We start from the raw sequence: 21,357 nt of genomic DNA, 5'->3' as shown, positions 1-21,357 counted from the left end.
ATGGTTCCCTCAGCTGTGGAAAACTGATGAGCCAGGGCTGCCATCCTGGCTGCCCCCAGCCCTGCTTCTGCCATGGGCTGGTCCTGCCCACAGCGGGCATCAGGATCCTTTTGGACATGATGCCAAGGCCATGCTTGCTGACCTGCCTGGCATGGCTTGAGGTGGATTTCTAGGTCATTCCCAAACACTGAGGTGGTTCTCTGGGTTGGCCCCAGGTGTTGAGGTGTTTATTTCTGGGTTGCACTGGATTTTTCTGCATTTTGGAGGAACGGGGAGAAAACACAGAGGGTTGTCATGTTTTGTCCCACACTGGCTGGCTTGAGGCTTTATTGCCATGTAGTTCTGCTGCCTCAAGGATTCCACCCTCTTCCAGAGGGAGGATGAGGGGGGAAGCATTGGCAGCAGACCAAATCCTTGCCCCACAGCCCCTGCCCCTTTCCCAAGGACTGTGGGGGGTGATGCAGGGCTACTCCTTCCATCCCTCATCTCCTTCAGATGGAAAAGGAGTTCAGCAGCACTGGCTCTGGGACAGGCTGTATCCTGGGAGGCCCCTGGGCAGGGGCTCCATGGTGGGGGAGGACACACAGGTGACTGTGGAAACCTTGGAACCCCTCAGGGGAACACCCAGGGCTTTGCCCTGGAAGCGTATATCATAGAGTTCCCCCATCTAGGCTGAAAGAAAAGACTTCCCCCATGATACCTCAGTTTTGCTTTCCCCTTATGTCCCTAATTCTCGTGGTTTCTCCCTTCCCTGTTTCCCCATTGCTTGTGGCATCCCTGGTGGCCTGCCCTGTGTCCCCTATAGGGCACTGCCCTTTGCCCTGCCCTTGTACCACCCCTGTGCCCTCAGACCAGTGACTTCTGACCCCATAGTTAACCCTGTGCACACCTTTGGGTCTTTTGTCCCCCTTCAGCGTGCTGGATGTAACAAACCTCCACTGGGATTTATCACACAAACGCCCTTCCTGCCTCTCCCTGCTGAGCTGTGTGTGGTGTGTGGGCCTGAGCGCCCACCCGAGCGGCTTTTCCAGAAGAGATGCTCGCTGGGGAAAGGCAGCAGCAAGCAGCACCCATTTCCACACTGCCCCAGGTGACCCCTGTGTGTGTCTGTGTGTGCAGTGCCCCGAGGAGCTGCGGCCCATGAAGGACGGCACCGGCTGCTACGACCACTCCAAGGGCATCGACTGCTCCGACGGCTTCAACGGCGGCTGCGAGCAGCTCTGCCTGCAGCAGACCCTGCCCCTGCCCCACGACCCCTCCTCCAGCACCATCTTCATGTTCTGTGGGTGAGTCCCCTCCAGTCAGCCCCCTCCAAGGCTCCTCAGTGAGCAACCCCTTCCCCGTCTCCATCCCTGCCACGTCCTGTGCTGCCCATCCCAGCCTGGAGCTGTGCCCGAGGAAAAGGCTGGGGATGGAGCTGAATTCCAGCAGGGAATAGAGGCACCTGGATTTCCTGATGAAGTGTGAGCAGATGCACTTTCCTTCTCTCCCCACCTCAGTCAGTTCACTCCAAGGCTCCTCAATGATCAATCCTTTCTCCATCTCCATCCGTGCCACCTCCTGTTCCACCTATCCCAGCCTGGAGCTGTGCCCGAGGAAAAGGCTGGGGATGGGGCTGACTTCCAGCAGGGAATTGTAGAAGCCTGGGAATTACCTGGGACAGATGAAAGCCTAGCCCATATTCCCTACACGGAGGGAATAAACCTGAGACCTCGGCAGGTGGGACATTAGGAAGATGTTCACAGAGTAAGCCCCGTTGGTTCAAGATCTTGGACTTACAAGGTCAAACCCCAGCCTTCTAATCAAGTTTGGATACCTATCCCCAGGTAAAACCCTACAAAATGCCAGGCTAACCATGCCCCTGGTCTTTGGATGCTGCCTGTGGTCAGATGCATTAAAATCAGATCTCTGAGCTTAAAAAAAAGAAAAGAAAAAAAAGAAAAAAACAGGGCTGGGGCTTGACCTTATAAGTCTGAGGTCTTGAACCAACAGGGCTTACTCTGTTAGCATCTTCCTAATGTCCCACCTGCCAAGGTCTCAGGTTTACTCCCTCCGTGTAGGGAACCTGGGCTAGGCTTTCATCTGTCCCAGATAATTTGGCTTCCAGCAGGGAGTAGAAGCACCTGGTGTTCCTGAGGGAAGTGTGAGGAGCAGTGTGAGCAGATGCACCTTCCTTCTCTCCCCCACTGTGTGACTGTACAGTTTGATCTGTGACTCACTGTGAAGGGACCCAAAAATTGTACATTGTGTGTTGGAGGGGGACATGTAGGATTTGTTTAAGAAATACTACTTTTAAAATTTACTTTTTTTTCCTTTCCTCCCCTGTGCCTCCATTAAAAATAGAGTCTCATCCCTGATTTTGGCCAGGATCTTATAATCCTACACAATTTAGCATTTTCTCTCAGGAGAATCTCCCTGGCTGCAGTGTGCAAGACAAGGAGCTCAGTGATTCTCTGGCTTTACGCTGCACAGCTGCAGCCATCCATCGCTGCCCCAGCCCCACGGCTGCTTCACACTCTCAGGCACACTCAGGAACCTACTCCATGTCCCAGTGTGACAGATTAGGATGAAGAAGGGGAAAAAAAGCCTTTTTGGAAAGAAAATGCCCACAAGCAAGAAGGGGAGTGAATTCCTAGCAGTAACTCCGAGGAGCATCCATCAAGTCCCGATGCAGGTGCAGCAAAGGCCTCACACAGCTCTGAGTGCCTGGGAAGAGCAGCCCAGGGAGCTCTGCCTGTGCCAGCTTCTCCTTTATTTATCCTGTTTTTGTTGGTTTGTTGTTTTTTTTCTCCCCACTACCTTTTTTATTATTATTATTGTTTAGCAGTGCAGAGTGACTGAGTCACCAAAACAGAGCACGTTTTCTGCTCCGTGCCTGCAGAAGGGGTTGGAAATTCCATGTGGGCACCTCATCCTTTGTGGGGAGGGTCTAGAAAATCTTGGGACGTTCCATGGTCTCCACCCACAGCAACATGAATCTGCATTTCAGCTTTGCATCCCCAAGGACAGAGACTGTTTCTCTTTTTTTGTTGTTGTTTTTCCCCTTCTTTTTTTCATAATCCCTTTTCAAGGCTGAGCTGGGAACAGACAAGGGAAAGTGCGACAGACGGGTGGGAGTTCTGCTTGCAGTAAAATGGAGTAGAGGAGAGGGAGAGGGAAGCAAGCCTGGGTAGAGGTGGGGTTGGTGTTACAGTGCTGGGGCTGTGGGGAGGAAGGAGCAGGGAGGGAACAGAGGTCTCCCAGTGAGGTGGGAGCTGATAAAAAGGCTGATGGAAGAGGAGGAGAGGCAGGATGACACATTTACAGAAGATTCCACCAAAGTCTCTGGTGTCTGTAGTTAAATCACATCCCTGCTGCCTGCCTCAGTTTCCCTTCCTGTTGGTTGAAGGTGAGCATGTGAATCTTACCCAAAACAGGTTTGAAAGTGGGATCAAAGAGCAGAGGAGCAGCCAGGCTGCAGCTGCTTCCTTGCAGGAGGGTATTTCTAGGTGGAAGAAGGTGCAAGAGCTCGATTCTGCTTTGCTGTGGCCTGGGGAGTGTTTGTACCCAAGCAGCAGACACACAGTGGGCTCAGCTCTGCTCTCCAGCACGGGGGCAGCTCCAGGGAGGACAGCATGGAATCATGGAATGATTTATGTTGGAAGGGACCTGAAAGCTCCTCTTGTTCCACCCCCCTGCCATGGGCAGAGACACCTTCCCTCAGAGCAGGGTGCTCCAATCGCCACCCAACCTCACTGATGGGCCCTGCTGATACAGGAGGAGGGGAGTTGGGAGCCAATCCCTCACTCACTGGTCACCCAGCCTAGCCAGGGCAGAGAATTTGGGCTCTGTGACCCTTCACAACTGCTGCAGGTGTTGGTGGGGTGGGTTGCTCTGTCCTGGCCCATCTCACGTGGGCTGTGGTGCCCACAGGTGTGTGGAGGAGTACAAGCTGGCCCCGGATGGGAAGTCCTGCCTGATGCTGTCTGACATCTGCGAGGGCCCCAAGTGCCTCAAGTCGGATGCCAAGTTCAATGACACCCTTTTTGGGGAGATGCTGCACGGCTACAACAACAGGAGCCAGCACGTCAACCAAGGGCAGGTGTTCCAGATGACTTTCAGGTATGTCCTGGTTCTGCTCCTAGCTTTGGGAATATCAGGGGGATGGGATGGCACTGAGGTCCAGTGGGACAGAGCCAGCATCTCTGATTTGCTCACAAGGGGAAGAGAGCAAGAGGACAAGGAGCATCCATGGCTTTCCTACCTGCTTGTCCTTCCCTCTGGCAGCAGCTCAGGAGCCTCCTGGGCCAGTGTGTGTCCTGTCAGGATGAGACACATCCAGCTGTGCTCTGTGGGCCTTTCTCAGAGGTGTTGCCTCATCTCTTTCTGAACTCTGATGTCTTCCATCTCCATGATATCCTGCAACAATGAGTTGTTTGATTGTGTGTGGTGTGAAAGAGCATTGCCGTGTTTTCAGCCTGTCCCAGCTGGTTTTATTCAGTGCCCCCATTACAGCACTGGGAGGAGCTGTGGATATGGCATGATAAATAATGTAAATGAGCTGAAGGTAAAAGCCTTCACCTTGCAGGGTTCACAGAGGAGAGCTTGCTGAATTCAGGGCTGGCAAGTGAGTTATTCAGTTGTTTTTCTTCAGGTCTTCTGAATGCAGTTGTGTTTTGATCAGGTGCAAGCCAGGGTGGTTCTGTGAGTTTTGAAGCAGCAGCACGAGTCACAGTCAGGAGAGGCTCCAGCCCACATCCCAGACACAGCTCTTCCCTGCCCAGCATCTGTTTCTTTCCTGTTCAAGCACCAAGACCTCATTGCTGCCTCTGATTTTAGCTCGAGCTGTGGGTCCTCATCTCTGCTGCCCACAGAGTTTTTCTGGGTGTTTTTGCCCAGCTGATCAAAACTTCCCTGGCTGTGGATTCAAGCTGAGCTGTGGTCTTTTCTCTCTTGATGACAGAGGCATTACAAGCTTCATCAGCACAGAGGTGCTGGGAAAGCCACAGCCAGCAGAGTGCTTGGGGCCAGCAGAGCTGCAGCTTTTGCTGGAAGTGAGAATTGTCAGGACACAAAAGCAATTTTCCCAGTAGACTCCTCTTTGCTTTCTCTGCCTCACGCTACAATTGTCAGTGGGTCCATCAGGGCAGAGCCAGGGTGGCAGAGATGAAGTTTTCCATCAGCTGGTGAGTCTAAGGGATGCTTTGTTGCTTCCAGGTAGTGAATGTATCCCCTGTTCTCAGGGCTGAATTCCATCTGGAAAGCACACAAGGATTGTCTGTGGGGCTGCTTTATCCTGGGGCACGTGGCTTCTGCAAGTGTTTCCCTCTGAGGGCATCCTGAGGATGGCAGGTTTGGGCAGTCCTGAGCTGCACCAGGGGCAGTGTGGAAACTGAGCTAGCTGAGATGGATGATAGCTCAGGGAGCTCATGCAGAAACCATAAACCTGCGACCATGGGAGGGGGGATATGGAGATTAGGATGCTAATGGCATCATTCCAAAGTAGGTCATGCCTCTGGTTCTGGTTCTCCCTTGGTTCGGGACCTTTAACATATTAAGTCATGTCCCTATCCCATGTTTGGAATTGGACCCCCGCCCCCAGATAACTTTATATATTTTTGAGTTAGCCACACCCCCAGGTCTCTGGATGTTGCCTGTTGGACCATGTGGTCTCAATGTTTGTTATTTTACCATCAATAAAGTTCTGGTTTTGGGCACTCCATCATTCCTGCCCTGTTATATTTTGCTGTGCTCCAGCCAGACCGGACCTGGAATCACAGTGCCAGCTGTGTTAGAGCAGATCCTGCCAGGGTCACCCTTGGAACAAAACTCCTGAGGTGTTGGGATAGCATCCAGGGGCCAGAAGGCACTCCCTGGGGCTCTGCCTGACAGGTCTTGTGGTTAAAAAAGGGCTCCACCACTCCTGCCACGCTGGCCAGGGTGCGCAGTGGGGAGAAGCCTTTCCCAGTGAGGAGCTGTGCAGTGACAGCCAAGTTCTTTGTACAACCTGCTGTCACACGCAGGGCTTTCAGTCCCTTTAGTCCCAGGTGTAACAGCAGCAAGGGGCAGGAGGAAGCAGGTCTGAAGCAGGAGCAACCTGCAAGGCTGCCCACGCCGTGGAGGCTGTGGCGTGCGATGGAGTGACTCCGCCGAGATGGGAGCCTGGAGGGAGGCAGCACATCTTGCTGCAGAAATGCTTCCAGCAGCCTGGAAGGTCGGCACAGCTGCCCTTTTCCCATCCAAGTGTAGGCTCCAGAAGCAGCAGGCAGTGATGAGCAGGGCTCAGCTCCCAGCCTGCCGTGTCCTCCCCCATGGCCGGGCTGCCAGGGGTGTCGGCGGGTTACGCTGTAGCAGCACCATTACATCATCTCTTAACAAGGGAAGAGAAGGAGGTTAATGGAGAAGAAATTATTAACTAAAAGATGTAATTTGCCTCTGATTTTCATAGATATTCAAGAACCTCTCTGAGCATTAAGACACCAGCTGTTAGAGAAGCCCTTAATTTGGTGCATTTGAAACATAGCAGGAAGCTGCCTAATACTAGGGATTAAAAGCCTGTTTCTGCGAAGTAGGAGCAAGAACCTGCTATCAGAACAAGGGGCTGAGTATTTTAGAGGGATTTATGACTGCTGGGATCCTTTAGCTATGCAGATGTGACAATCTTTTGAATGGTGTCTGCTTCCCATGTCGCCACATCTTCAGTGTCTTTAATAAATAGGATATTCTCAATCTGCCAGGCATGTCAGCATGGGGTTGGGAGAGAGCCTGTGTGCTGGGAAAAGCTGCTTCACACTCCCTGGCCTGGGCAACACTTATCAGTGCAGAATTCCCATCCCCTGGGGTTCAGGGAGGTCTCTGCCACCTAAAGGGCTGCAGCACTGATGAATTAGAGCCTCTGCCCTTCTGGTGGCTGCAGAATGGGCCAGGTTGGAAGGAACCACTTTGGGACATCTGGTCCAATTGGAGCACATGGATTGCATCCAGGCAGGTCTTGAATAATCCAGTGAGGGAGACTCCCCATCTCTCTCTGGGCAATCTGTTCCAGTGCTTGCTCACTGGACAGTGAAGAAGTTCTTTCCCATGTTCAGATGGAACTTCCTGAGCAGCTGTTTCTGCCCATTGTCTCTTTCTGGTCCCATTGCTGGGCATCACTGAGTAGAGCCTGGTCCATCCTCTTGGCACCCTCCTGGCCATGCTCAGCACATCAGTGGGATGTGTCAGGTGGGATATGCAGAAATCCCAAAGCAATGATGGCTTTATGGTATCTGACCAGCTGGAGAGGCTGGGGATGTGCAGTGGGTACCTTCAGGATGCAGAGCACAGATGGGTGTGAAGATGTAGCAAAGCCTGGGAGGTCTCAGACCTCAGACCGTGTGGTTGCAGTCAGTGCTGCTTCAGACTTTGCATTTCCCCTTTAACATATTTCATTTTATCCAAGGGGTTCAGGCATTTATCCAAAGACTTGAGTTGTGTGAGTGAGGAGGTGGTAACACCCAGGGATGGATGGATGGATGGATGGATGGACAGATGGATGGATGGATGGATGGATGGATGGATGGATGGACGGACGGACGGATGGACGGACGGACGGACGGACGGACGGATGGAGGGACGGATGGATGGATGGATGGTTGGATGGATGGATGGATGGATGGATGGATGGATGGATGGATGGATGGATGGATGGATGAAGGAAGCAGATACTGGCAGCTGAGGCCAGTGTACCCCAGCAGGGCTGGGCAGCAGCCAGGCTGGTTCCTGCTGCGTGCTCCACACGTGCTACACACACACCCCAGCACTGATGGAACACCTCGTTGTGCTGCCTAGAGCCTGTCCCTGCTCACATGGCCCTTTGTGCTGGTGCCAAGGACTCTTTCCCCCATCCATCAGTGCTAGGAAGCCACAGCCCAGCAGGATGTGAGCACCACAGCATCCCTGCAGCTCTGCTCCAGCCAGCAGGAGTTAGGAGCTCTGTGGGCAGTTTATTCTGTACTGAGATGCCTTAATAATGACTTGTGTGGAGGTTGGGGTGCTCGACTGCTCTGTTGGACATGCCAGCATCAAGATTCCAGCTCAGAGGAGTGCAGCATTGCTGCTGCCTTATTGCAAGGATTTAAATCAAAGCACTCCTCCAGTGATGCTGCTCCTGTGCAGTCCCTTGTGAGCCTTTGGGAGGGGACTCAAGAGGGATCTTCCATCACTCACCAGAAGCCTCCCTTGGTCCTTCCACTGCTGAGCCAAAAGCACATTCAGATCCATCTTCTTGTGGGCACCCCTCTCCCTAATAAAGGTTGTTCCCCTTGGCAAAATGCTCTGTGAAGTTAATAAGTAGATGGGGTTGGAGCTGATCTGTTCCAGTCACACCTGCTGGTCTAGCTGGGAGGCTCAGCAGTGGCTGCAGCTCACTAAAGACTAGATTGGAGCGATTTTCCCCCCATTGCCTCGTGGTGGGGCAGAGCCTGAACTCTGTGCTGTTCCCAAATCACTGAGGAATTATTTTCCAAATGGGTTGTTTGTTCATTCTTTATCTGTTTCTGCACCGTCTCTTTGCCATGAGGGAATAGATATTTTTGTTTGAAAGCTGTTTGCAGTTTCAGACTGTTGCTTTTATGCCATTAATATGGAGAAATCCCAAAATACTGCCTGTGGAGCCAGCTTTATTTGCTGGATTATTGCTGCATGGCAAATGGGATGTCAGGGCAATGCATGGCAGCTGGGAGCAGCTGTCTGCCCTCACTGGAGTCCCTTCTACCTTTGCCTCTCATCCTGGCTCTTGCTCCAGCTTGGCAAAGCCCCAGGACACAGGAACACCCACACAGCCCCCGTTTGATTCCTCCCAGCAGAGATGCAGTGAGTCCAGGGAGTTTCGAGGTGTTGAGGGCAGCTAAGGAGCCAGGATGGTTTGGTGGCTGGAGGCAGGGAGAGCATTCATGTTGGTGCTCCCTCCCTGCTTAGCACCAAGTGGTTTCCCTTCTCCATATCCAGGGAGGATGGCTTTGGAGGATCCAGGGCTGCTGTGCTGTGCCGTGCTGAGCACCCTCCTGCAAATTGGAATTGCCCTTCCCTCTGCAGCTCAGTCCCTGGAGGATGCTGTTCCCTCCATTCCCACTTACAAAACAGGGCTGCTGCTTCTGTCCAGCCTTGGGGAGGGGAAGGGAGCAGGCTGGAGGTGGTGCTGAGGTGCCCGAGGTGTCAGGGGTGCTGCAGGGAGGGATGGGCACTGCCCCACTGCTTCCAGCAGGCTCTGCCTCCACACAGCTGTGTTCATGCTGTCAGCTCACTGGGATGATGTGAGGAATTGTCATAACACTGATGTTTGGCCAGTTAATTTTAAATCTGCCTCTTCTCCCCCTCAATGCTTCTCATCCCTTAATAAACCAGCACAGTGGTAGGAGGGTGAGCTGGCAGTTCAGTGCTGTCCCTGCCAGGGCTGTTTTGGGAAACATCTCCACCGTTCACCTGGTGCCCTCCCACCCATGGGTGCTGCCAGGGACTGGGATGGGGGCTCAGCTGGGTGCAGCGTCACCTCTGGGTGTGAGAGGCTGGAGGGGCTTTACTGGTGCCCCTGGAGCTCACAGGCCAGCCCTGGCAGGGACATCCTGCTTCCCCCTCAGCAACACAAATGTCATGTCTGTAAGTGGTTAAATTAAAGCCATTTCCCCCCCACCTATTTCCCCCCTGCTCTCTGAAACCTCCAAGCACAGGAGTTATAATTGTGCTGTTTATTATTCCTGTGCCAGCGAGCCCAGCACCAGCCAGTGCACCAGTGCCTTGTTTACCTATTACCCTTCAGGCCAGGATAATGGATGGATCTCTTTTCCAGTGGCTGCCTTCCATTTCATTCATCTTTTTATTGTTTGTTGCTGCAGTTCTATTACCTGTTCACAACTTTGATACCTCAGAGACGCTAGTTGGAAGCAATGATGTCTTTCCAAGCCAGGAGAACGCCTCATGCTGTGGTCCTGAGTAGCAGCTAAGGTGTTCTTAGGAGTTTAGCAGCTCTGTGGAGGTGGGATCTGCTGTGGGATGTATGGGATGTTCCAGAGCCCACAGACACACACTGTATTTTGAGCACATCTGCACTGGCCAGGCTCAACAGTGAGGTTTTTTTTTTTCCAATCCAGTGTATAAATGACTAATGCAATTAGCACAGCATTCCATCAGTGAGGTCACTGTTGCATCCCATTCCATTTCAAAGTTCTCATCCCACCAAAAAGGATGACAGACTGTGGCTTTGAGCTGCTGTTGCCCAGTCTGCAGCCATGTGCTTCTGCAGCAGGTTGGGAGCACTTTTTATTCTACAGAAACAAAAGCAGGTGCAGTGTCAGACAGTGCAGGGGTCCAGGGTGGAAGAGATGCTTTGTAACAGAGATTGTTCAAATACTGAGGTTCTCAGGGTGGTTCTGCACCAGGTGCAGGTAGGATTTAGGGAACGGGCCATCACGTTCTCAGTGAACATGGACACATCTATCGCAGCCACCTCCTGCTCCTGCTGCCCCATCCCAGCCCCGGATGCTCCTCTGAGCTGATCCATTTCATTCCTGTCTGTGCAGGTCACAGGATAACCTCACAGAGAGTCAGGCTCTGCTGTTTGGTCATTGTGAGAACCCCACTGCTCTCAGCATGTGCCTCAGCCCCAGGCAGAAGGAGGAAGAGGAGGAGGAAGAGGGATGGCCACAGTGGAAGCTGCCCCTGCAGCCAGAGCCCAAAACCAGTTGCACACCCATGATCGTGAGATTTAAATGAGGAAGGAGTTACTCAGAGGGTGGGCAGGCCCTGACACAGGGTGCTCAGAGCAGCTGTGGCTGCCCCTGGATCCCTGGCAGTGTCCAAGGCCAGACTGGACAGGACTGGGAGCAGCCTGGGACAGTGAAAGATGTCCCTGCCATGGCAGGGGGTGAAGGCTCTTACAGACTCCAGCACAGTCCAGAGCCAAGGCACTGCTGTCAGAGACAGTGCCAGCACCCACTGGAGCTGATGGAATGTCAACCACGGGCTTTTCCCAGCTCAGGGACAAGAACTTTCCTTTCCCTGGCAGTGGAGCTGCTGCCCTGCAGTGAGGGATGCCAGGGAGCTGCTGTCCCCCCTCAGCCCTGCTCCCCACAGCCCCGGCAGTGCCGGTGCCTGCGCAGATGTTTGTGTTCTCTGCAGATGATGAAAATATTCATTATCCTGTTAGCGGCTGCCGCCACGGCAGAGACACAGATCTGCATTCCCACACTGATCCCGGAGCTGCCACACAGCGGGGCAGGGCTGGGCTGTGCCCAGGCAGGGAGCTGGCACGGAGCAGTGCCAGGGCCATGCAGCACGGAGGGCAGGAGGGAGATGGGAGAGGGTGGAAGAGCCTGGACCAGAGATGCAGGACTCCCCAGCGGCTCTTAATAAAGCTGCTGTTTATTGCATAAGTGAAACTACAGCAGTCTTGGGTCATGGGCAAGAAGAGCCAGCTTGAAGTTGGCAGTCACAACTGAAAGCATTCTTGAGAGACCCTTAAGTTCTGGTTACAATACATTATATCAGTCATCCTAAAGGGCTTCTCCAACCTAAATCGTTCCATAATTGTATGGGCAGGAGAGCAGGGATGAGAGGCTGGCACTTGCAGAACCAATAGCTGGGCTCTGCTCCCCTCCAGGGTATGGCAGAGACGTGGTGATCCATGTGCCACCCCCTCCTTGTGCTCCCTTCACTGTGCCAAGCTCCCGTGGCACCCAGGAGCTCTCCCCTCTCCCTGGGCTATGGGGAGCAGTCCATGGCACGGCCTCGCTGCCCTGCTGGCCTTTCCCATCTCTGACTTTTATGATATTAATTATAATGGTGTTACTGCACAGTTAATCTGCATTATTAAGAGATGCGGTGGAGATTGGTTTTATAATAACAGCTCAGATTTATGGAGTACCTTTCATCCCAGGGGGTCCTTATTGGCTTTATAGCCTTGTGGAGAGCAATTGCTGCTTCTTCCTCCTGATCTCACAAGAGCTGCAGCTCCTCCTGGGCCATGGCAGCTCTGTTCCACTCAGGACACATGAAAATACAGGTTGTGTTCAGCTGAAAATCAAGAGGAGAGTGAGACAGGAGGGTTTGAGGCAGTAAATTGTGAGCACATGACTTTGGGATGTGGTAGCAGCATTTTCCCATCAGATGGGCGCCGTGCTGGTCCCCATTAGCTGGGCTGTGTTTGTGCTGCTCACACCGTGGGGCCCCTGCAGTGTCACCTCCAGGGACAAGGCTGACATCCAGCAGCAGTCACGGCTCTTCCTTGCTAGTGCAAGCACTGGTTGATGGAGATTGCCCATCCGAGGACTAAATCAGCTTGACATTGACTTAGCAATGCGAATCCTTGCTCCAGGCAATGCAGTCAGGAGCAGTCACCAGCGTGGGGACATCTGAGCACTCCACAGCTATGCCAGCTGTCGAGCCATACCTGCTTCCAAGCTAGCAGCAGGGCTTGGGTGCAGTCCTCAGTGCAGCAGAAAGTCTTGCCTGTCTCTTTCCCATCCCAAGTGTTCTCTCCAGAGGTGGAGGATTTGCTGTTCTGCCTGTTGCAGTGTAGCTCGTGACTGCATAAACCTGCAAGCAGGTGCTGGGTTTGGGCTTGGGCCCCATCAGTTGTACCCAGTGTCCCCAAAAGGGGTGGACAAGCCATGCTGGGAGCCCTCCTGTCCTCTGTGGCATAATCCTAAATCTTCCTCTGCACCTGGTTCCTGGGCAGTGTGAGCTGGTTTGGGTGCTGGTGGCTCTGTGCAGGGGAAAGCTGGAGCAGGTGGAGGGGACAGGGCCATCATCCCTCACCCTCCTCCCTGTGCCCCGGCAATTCTCTTTGCTGCCGTGCTCTGCCCCTGCCTGGGCTGCAGGAGGGGTGTCCCACGGGCTGCTGCCTCCAATAACAATTCCCTGGAGATGAAAGCTCAAGGCGTTTGTGCTGGCTCATTTCTCCCCCAGCACAGGCAGCACAGCCTGCGTGCCTGGCCCCAGCTTTCCAGGGAATGCTGCCACTCACCATCTGTGCCCGTGCCCGTGGGCAGCAGGCAAACATCTGGGAGGTGTGGCAGCACTGCCACTTGTCATCAGGCAGCTGGGAGGAGACAGTGCTCCGGGCACCTGGCTGAGCCCAGGACTGGGGCTGGGCTCCTGGCACCACAGCTCCCTGGGAGGGTGGCAGGGGTGAGGTCACTGCAGGTGCTGTCACCTCACCCTGTGCATAGCTGTGTGGTTCTGTAATTAACTTCACACGCAGAAACACAACTCTGCAGCTGCAGTCACAAATCCCAGCTAATTGTCCTTGTGCTCTGGCTGTGCCTGACAGTGCTGCTGCTCGTGGAAGCGTCCCCTGCCTGGGCACTGCCTGTCCCTGTCCCCTGGGGACACCAGGCTGGCGATGGTCTGTGCTGATGGCCAAACTCCCTGCACGGGCACCTGGGGCAGGCCCTGGGGTCACCCTGGGCTCAGGGTGGTGGCACAGGGATGCTGGCACAGCCAAAGCCCACACTGGTGTACAGGAGATGTGGTGTGGAGGGGAAGTGGAAGCAATAACTGCTGAAATGACATTGCCGGAGTGCCAGCATATGAAATGTGTGATGGTGTTGCAGCCCTGCCATTGCCTGTGGCTGTTTTTCTTCTGCTTCTAATGACTAATAGAGAGAAGACAAAACAATTTCTATTAGTTTCTCCCACGCCGCAGTGGGTTTCTTATTTTCCAAACCTCATTAGAGTTTGTAATACCATGGTGGTAGTCAAGAGCAGTCCGAGTCCCCCTGGGGGGAGAGAAGAACCAGAGAGATATGATGTGCAGCCCAGTATTAACACTGCTCCTGGCTCATTTCCAACGTCCCTCCTAATTCCTTTCCAAACCTTTACGCTTTATCTTCATCTTAAAGGTTAACAATGAAGCTTAGGAGAGGGGAAAAAAAAGAAATGTTTAAGATGTCAAATTGTTTAAGAGAACAGACGTGTGTGCTGAGTGGAGAGCTGGGTCTGAATTTACATTGGAAAGGCAAATATTAATATTAAAAGGCTGTGCTTGTTCCTCCCAGGGCACAGCTGGGGTGTGGGTTTCCCTGGAAAACTGGGGCTGCTGGTGCACAGAGCACCCACTGGCTGCAGGATGCTGTGCCCAAATCCCAAGGAGCTGGGTGGATGCCAGGCACAGCCTCCTTTGGAAGCCCCAGGGGTAGTCCTGGCTCCTCTGGAGTTTTGCATTTATTGCCTCGTTACAAACAATGCCAAGGGAAGCGCCAGGTGTGGAACTGCTGCACTCGGGAAAGGATTGGGAAACAACCTGTGGGAGAGCACCCACAGCCTTGGCTCAGCTCAGCACCGGAACCAGCACCCACAGGGCATGTCCAGCCTGGCTCTCAGCATGGACAAACCATTCCCATGGGGAAGCTGTGCCCAGGTGATGTCGCAGCCTGGTGGGCAGGAGCTCCATGGCTGCTCCAGGGGATCTGTCTGTCGTTTCTCCATCGAATCCTGCAGGAGCTGGAGGTTGCTGAACTCATGGAAGATGACAAGGTCAGAGCCCTTGGCTGTCAGCAGTGACAAAGCTAATGGAGGGAGACACCCTGAGGAGCAGATAGATGGAGCAAGACATGGATCCTCCTCTGAGCAGCCCCAGCCCCTTGCTGATGGGCAGATTTATCTCCATCCGAGGTGCTGGGCATTCCCCAGGCCTTCCACTCAAGGAGGGATGGCACACAGCCCAGATGTGTCATGGTGGCCCTCCTGCCAGGTTCCAGGCTGCTGAACCACTGGGAGGGTGGGCAGGCCCTGGCACAGGGTGCCCAGAGAATCTGTGGCTGCCCCTGGATCCCTGGAAATGTCCAAGACCAGGTGGGACAGGGCTGGGAGCAGCCTGGGACAGTGGAAGGTGTCCCTGCCCATGGCAGGGGTGGAATGAGATGAGTTTTAAAGTCCATCCCAACCCTGTTGGAATCATAAATCTGTGATCTTCTGATTCTTTTGCTTTTCTCGAGCCATGGGTGTTTCTGATTGTTGCTCACAGCTTCTCCACCTCTCCTCTCAGAGTGAATTTCTTTGTGTTTCCTTTAGAAATGGCCTCAGGAGAGGATGCACTTCTACTCCACGATGGTGAATCATGAACCTCACGTGCCACAGAGGTGGGCACCACTGGCTGAGCTTCCTTTGGTGCTCACTGGGGTTGCTGGGCCTGTGTGGCCCTGAGGAGGGCTGCAGGATTTGGGGGATGTTTGGAGATGCTCTGTGGGAAGATCAGGTTCAGTGCTGGCAGAGCACAATGCTGATGGGAATGGGCACGGGAGCTCCCAGCCCTGCAGAGGGTTTGGGGCTCAGTCTGGGGGTGTGTGCAGGGGATGGTGCTGAGCAGCAGCCATGCACACATCTCACACCAGCCCAGGAGCACCAGGGCTTCCGTGCCCCAGCACTGGTGAGATTTACCTCCTGAAACACCTCAATTTAAATGCTAATTCTCCCTGAGCCAGGGGGTAAGGCAGCTATTGGATATTGTCAGGCTGTTTATTGCTGGCACTGAAGAGGGACTCGCTGGGGACATGGATGAGCAGCACAGGGACAGATCCTACCCACAGCTCCAGGGGCTGCTGCAGGGATGCTCTTGGTGCTCCCTTTTTCCTGCAGCCTGGTCCAACCACAGTTCATTGAGAACTGTGGTTAAGGCTGAGAGTTGGGGAACTGAAGAGGCTCCAAAACCTGGCAAAACCTGGCTGGTCTCTCCTCTTTTATCCTGCCTTGTTCTACAGAAGTGAGGCCTTGCTGAAATTAATGCTCAGTAAATTTGGAGTAAGTAACTGGTGCTTCACAGGGTTTGCATTAAACCTTTATAATTCACCAGTGCCTGAGGTCATGGAGACGTGCTGGGGGAGATTTACAGTGTGCTTACCTTCTCCTAAGTGGCTGTGGCAACAGGACACCCTCTTTTCTGTTTCCCAGTGACTCCAGAACATTTTTTTTTGGTGATGACAAGCTAAAAGGAAGCCATTTCTCAATGTCCCCGTGTCAGGCTGGGCTCTGCTGATCTTGCAGCCACCCCAGCAGGCAGCTTCTCCAAGGGAAATTTGGGTGAAAAGCTGGCACTAAATAACCTCAAATCCATCGTGTTCTCCACGAGCCATTGTGGGACAGAAAGAAGTAAGATTAATAACTAATTCTTTGCCAGGGCAGGCGTCTTCTCAGGCTTGCACAGCAGAAAGGGCGGCCCTGGAATAGTCACTTTGCTGAACATAGGCTTGCTGGATGATAATGTGATTAACATTTGTAGCTGTGCTGGCTCAGATAAGGGTAATTAAATCTCACGCTTCAGGGCATAAGCTAATCACTTGTGGGGTCATTTTCTATATAATATTTATATATCTCCCCCTTCATGAACATACCTGCCCAGGTGCTGATGCAGAGTGTGCACCCGCTGTCAGTGCTGGGTGTGGGCAGGAAGCCCCAGGTCAGCTGATGCTTGGAATGTGCAGTGGGAGCTCCACAGCTGCAAGGAAGGATTGGTTTGTAGAGTCCATCCTCAAGGCCGTGTCCAGTGGGAGCAGAGTGCCAAGGGAGGAAGCCACAGCTGACTGAGCTAAGGAGAAACTGCTCCTTCACCCAGCAGTGTTGCTAACAGGAAAATGAAATGCATGTCAGCCACCAGCTGAGCTTTCCCTGCTGCAGGCCAGAATCCCACTGCCAGCTTGGCTCTGGCTTGGAGCATCTCAGCAAGGAGACGTGGTGCCCCAGGGCCAGCAGAGTCGTGCCACGGAGCACAATCCAGCGGCCATGGCCCTATCCTGGAAGACCACAGCACCCCAGTTCCTCCCCAGGGCCTGCATGGGGCTCTCTTCTCCCCAAAGCCCATTTTGCCCTGGGATACTGGTCCTCTCTGGAGGCTCCCCATGGTCTGTGTGAGTTGCTGCCAGCGCTGCAGAGCACAGCGATGCAGCCCAGCGCTGCACCACAGCTCTGCTGCATCACCTTGGCTGTGTTATTAAAGGTCACAGTCCCTGAGAACAGGGCTGGCTTGTGTCTCTGGTTTCAGGAGGACAGGAGAACAGTGGCACAGCAGGCTCCTGCTGCCTGAGCCCTGCTCCTGGTACCTGAGCAGCTGCTAATTGCTGTCCCCCCGCCAGCACCCCGAGGTGTGGGAGCTGCTGTCAGTTTTCTGTGTCAGCCCAGGCAATGGGTGCATTGTAGGACTCCACTGAGGATACACCAAGCACCCATCAAAGCCAGGATTTTGAACTCACTTTATTCCAGGCAGCTGCTTTCCTCCTCAGCCCATCCTGCCAGTATCAGAGCTCTCTAAAGCCTTTGGCCATCTGACCTTTCCCAGCATCAGGCTCATTTATATGGAATCAGTTCCCTCCAAGGCAGGCACGTGCTCTGGGTCAGATGCTGCTGGGAGAAGCTGCATTTCCTCGTGTAATGACTCAGTATCTGCAAACTGCCTTGGGAGAAGCTCAGCTCCCCAGCAGGAGAGCGCTGTGCTGGGGAGTGGATTCCGTGTGCATCACGCTGGAGAGAGCTGCATGCTCACTGCTCCACTGAGTCGTCGGCAGCTGTTCACTGGGGAGATGCCAGGGGCAGAGCAAGAGGCACAGGAGGATGCTGTGGGGCTGGCAGGTTTGTCTGTGTCCCTCCTGACGCCACTGGAATAACCCTGTGAGCCCCACACCGTGCAGAGGTGCCGGTGGCTCACCATGCCCCTGTTGGAGGCACGTGTAGGGACACGTGCATGGGGATGCTGTCACATCCCTCCCCTCACCCATGTCCCTGCCCCTTGCACAGAGCCCGATGGCTTTGATCACAGCTTCCAGAGAGCAGAAAAGTCTGGCAGGAGCTCTTTATTGTGCCTCCACAGTGAGCAGCCTGCAAGCCACAGGGTTATTAAGAAGGCCCTGTGGAAGAGGAGCTGCAGCCCTCTGCCGGCTGCCAGTCCATGGAATGCTGTGCCCTGGGCACACCCCAGCAGCTGTGTGCCCTGCTGGCATGTCCCCATCACCACCCTGCCCCTGCAGGGCTCTGCAGAGGGACTGTGCTGTGCCCAGACCCTCTGCTCAGCAGCATAGCTTTGGCTCATCCCTGCCTGGGGATGGCAGGGCCCTGGCGGTGGGGAGAGCTGGAAGAGATGCAGGAAGGCTTTGGTAGCAAGAATGCATCATGGAAGTGCTCCTGAGGTCCTGCCTTGCCCTGCTGCTCCCTCCCGTGATGGAAGCACATTGTGGGCACGTGCCCACTCCCTGGCTCCCACTTGCCCCTGCTTTTCCCTTGGCCTTTCAAGTGTGGAACAGTTGAACAAGTGGATAAGAGGGGCCCTGCAGAATGTGGCTGTTCAGTTAATACCTTCTCATAGAGGCAGCAGCTCTGAGCAGCAGCTGCTGTGTGCAGGGCCCCTCATGCCTCAGGTCCTCCCTCTTGAGCTGCCCAGGGTGGACCACCAACCCCTGGGGCTGTCCTGCCCTGTGGATGAGCTGGGGCACCCCTAGGGGCAGCTGTTTTACAGGCTCATGGCACGGGTGGGCATTGCTGAGGTGGCTCAGGTGGGGGGCAGGAGGAGCTGCTGCCTCTCTCTGTCTCCTCTGGCCTGTGTCAGGGTGCAGGGTGCTGGATGAACACAAGCTTCTGGCATCTGTCCTGGCACCTCCGTGCCCCCTCATGTGGGACAGCACTTGGGTGTCACAGTGGACACGGAAAGAACTACACGAGGACACGCTGGTGAGCGAAGCAGGAAAAAGGGCGAGTTTATTTACAAAACTCAGTTTTATACATTTCTTATGGGGCCTGTGGATTGGAGGATGGATTCCACCTCTCAATCCTCATTGGCCAAGCCAACTGTCAATCACCTTTTCTCACTTAGAAATATGTAAACAATGAAAAACAGTTAGCAAAACATGGCCAGTGTTTATAGTAGAAAGTGTGATAAGGTAAAATTTCTGACTCTAATACGAAGAACATTACAGAAGGCTTAGAAAAGTCTCCAAAATCAGGGTGACACTTAGGAAGGTTCCGCCAGCTCCTCCTGGGAATCTCCTCCTGATGCTCTCAGAGGTGGGATATGGGGCTGGGCTGGCAGTGACCCTGCTGGTCCCTGTGCCCATCCTGTGCAGGACGGGGAGCTGAGCTGTCAGGAGGGGACAGTCCCCACGCTCCAGGACAGCAGGCAGGCTCAGTGCCTCCCGCTTTCCCAGTGCAGCATCACGCCTCCCCATGGCTTTGGGATTTGGCAGCACTGATGTTTTCCCTTTTCTGCTGAGGCAGAGCAGCAGAGACACCAACATGCTTCTTCCCCTGTTCCCTACCGACTTGCCTTATTTTGCAGCCCTGCTTCCCACCACCCACACGGCTCCCAGCTCCGGCAGTAATTGCAGTTCCCCGTTTGGAATTGCTGTGACAGCAAAGGGCTCAGAGCAGCAGAGCACTCCACCATGGGGATCCCGTGCCCAGCGGGATCAATCGGAGATTGGCGAGCACGCTGTGAGTGAGAGGATTTTCCCCTCAGAAAAATAAAGCAATTTTTTCTGTTTTGCACTGAGGCAGTGCAGAGAGTGAGGCTCCTGAGATGCAGTCAGGCGCTGGTGGCTCTGAAATGGGGGTGTAGCATGAGGCAGGCTGCCTGTGCAGCCAGGGAATCATGGAATGGTTTGGGTTGGAAACGACTTTAAAGATCCTCTTGTTTCAGCCTTCCTGCCATGGGCAGGGACACCTTTCCACTAGACCATGTTGCTTAAAGACCCATCCAGTCTGGCCTTGAACACTTCCTGTGCCCCATTCATGTGTCCCCACCTTCAGGTGCTCCTCCCTGTGCTCCTCTCCTGCCCTGGGGCTGGGAACATCCCCAGGCTGCTTGCACAGGGCTATGGCTTCCTGCTCACCTCTGGTGCAGGTTGCAGTGGCCACATCTTTGCCCCAGAGCAATGGGAGGATCCAGGGGAACGTTCCCTGAAATCAGCATCTTGCTGTGCTGGGACCCATGGAGGTGGCCAGGGTGTACCCTGTTGTGAGATGACCACAGGATGATGGATCATCCCCCAGGGACAGGCTACAAAAGGTAAAACTAGGGAAGGTGAGTGAAATCAGCAGCTGTTTAAAAGAAAATACATTACAAAAAACGCAGCTGGGGCAGGCGGTGCCAATCTGAACCTTCCCCAAGCTCCTGGGGCTGACCTGATTTTGCAGGAACCTCCCTTTCTCCTGCTCTGCTGCCCTTTTGTCTCCACAGCCAGAGGATGCGAAGCCTCCTGGCCCATATTTTGGCTCTAAGATCAATATTTAAAATGCCCCCTCCTGTTTCCTCGGCGCAGGCGCGAGGCATTTCTCTTGCCAGGGGAGGCTCGTCTCCCAGAGACCTGTCTGCTCACCATTTCAAATAATTTCCCTGGTACCGTTGTTCTAGAAACAATTCATTAGGGGCCTATTATACAATGTTATACCTGCCAAGGTTAGAAAAGATCCTGCATGTGTGGTAAAATTGCACTGCCAGCTGTACACCAGAGTGGGTTTTTTTTGTGTCTGGCTGTAAAATGGACTTTTTCTGCCTTTTGGAGAGTGAGTCACTGGGGGGGGTGAAAACTGTGGGGGTGATGATGATGCCTGGGGAGCCCCAGCAGAGCTTGGTCACTGTTCACATGAAGATGCTGAAGGTGTGGAAAAAGGGCAGTTTTGGGTGTAGCAGCCATTCCTCTTTCCTTGCCCCCCTCTCCAGGGACCCACTTTGAAAATCTGGGCCAAACGCAGTGGCCGAGTCCCCAGGCTGAGAGCAGTTCCAAATTTCTGGAGCGCTAATGGAGCTGTGGTCCCTGGGGAGCTCATTAGGCATCACCTCAGAGGGCTGCACAGCCAGGGCTGGCTGGTGGGGAGGCTGCAAACCCCATCCCCTGAAGGGCTCCTGCTCGAGAAGATGTCCCCGCCTGTCCCCATGCCACCAGGGTGGCTCAGCCCCACTGCCCAGCCGTGCCCTGCATCGTTGCTTTGCAGTTGTCTTTTTCTCTCTGCAGGGAGAATAACTTCATCAAGGACTTCCCCCAGCTGGCTGACGGCCTCCTGGTGATCCCCCTGCCCGTGGAGGAGCAGTGCCGTGGTGTCCTCTCAGAGCCCCTCCCTGACCTCCAGCTCCTCACAGGTACGAGCTGCTCCTCAATTCAGGGTCCCAGGGGAGGGCACAGGAGGAACAATCTCTTCTCCCACCCTGGATCCTAGTGTGGTTCCTGAGGGGCATCATCCTCCTCTTTGTGCCATCCCTCCTGTGTGCCTGGGGCAGAAATCATCTGAGGGGTGTGTGAGTCCATCCCAGCAGCATCTGCACCCCTGTGAGTCCTGGCAGTCACAGCCATCCCAATGCTTGTCCTTGGGACCCCACGGCATCCCCAGTGAGGTTCCCAGCCCTCCCACCAGCCCATTTCTCACCCCTGC

The 21,357-nt window shown here is 54.2% G+C and overlaps 1 protein-coding gene across 2 annotated transcripts in view; it reads left to right on the top strand.

Moving 5' to 3' along the window:
- The window catches only part of ASTN2 (astrotactin 2), a 322,339-nt gene that overhangs the window by 184,099 nt on the left and 116,883 nt on the right, over positions 1 to 21,357 (top strand). For both annotated transcript variants that reach the window (XM_063410172.1, XM_063410173.1), the window contains exons 12-14: positions 1,120 to 1,286; positions 3,913 to 4,101; positions 20,943 to 21,067. In XM_063410172.1, the coding sequence (XP_063266242.1) occupies positions 1,120 to 1,286; positions 3,913 to 4,101; positions 20,943 to 21,067 (481 nt within the window). The remainder of the gene's footprint in view (positions 1 to 1,119; positions 1,287 to 3,912; positions 4,102 to 20,942; positions 21,068 to 21,357) is intronic.

The sequence above is a fragment of the Prinia subflava genome, chromosome 12 (genome assembly GCF_021018805.1).
Source record: "Prinia subflava isolate CZ2003 ecotype Zambia chromosome 12, Cam_Psub_1.2, whole genome shotgun sequence".
NCBI classification, from domain to species: Eukaryota; Metazoa; Chordata; class Aves; order Passeriformes; family Cisticolidae; genus Prinia; species Prinia subflava.
The sequence above is the reverse complement of the archived record's forward strand: the minus strand, read 5'-3'. Positions and strand labels throughout refer to the sequence as shown.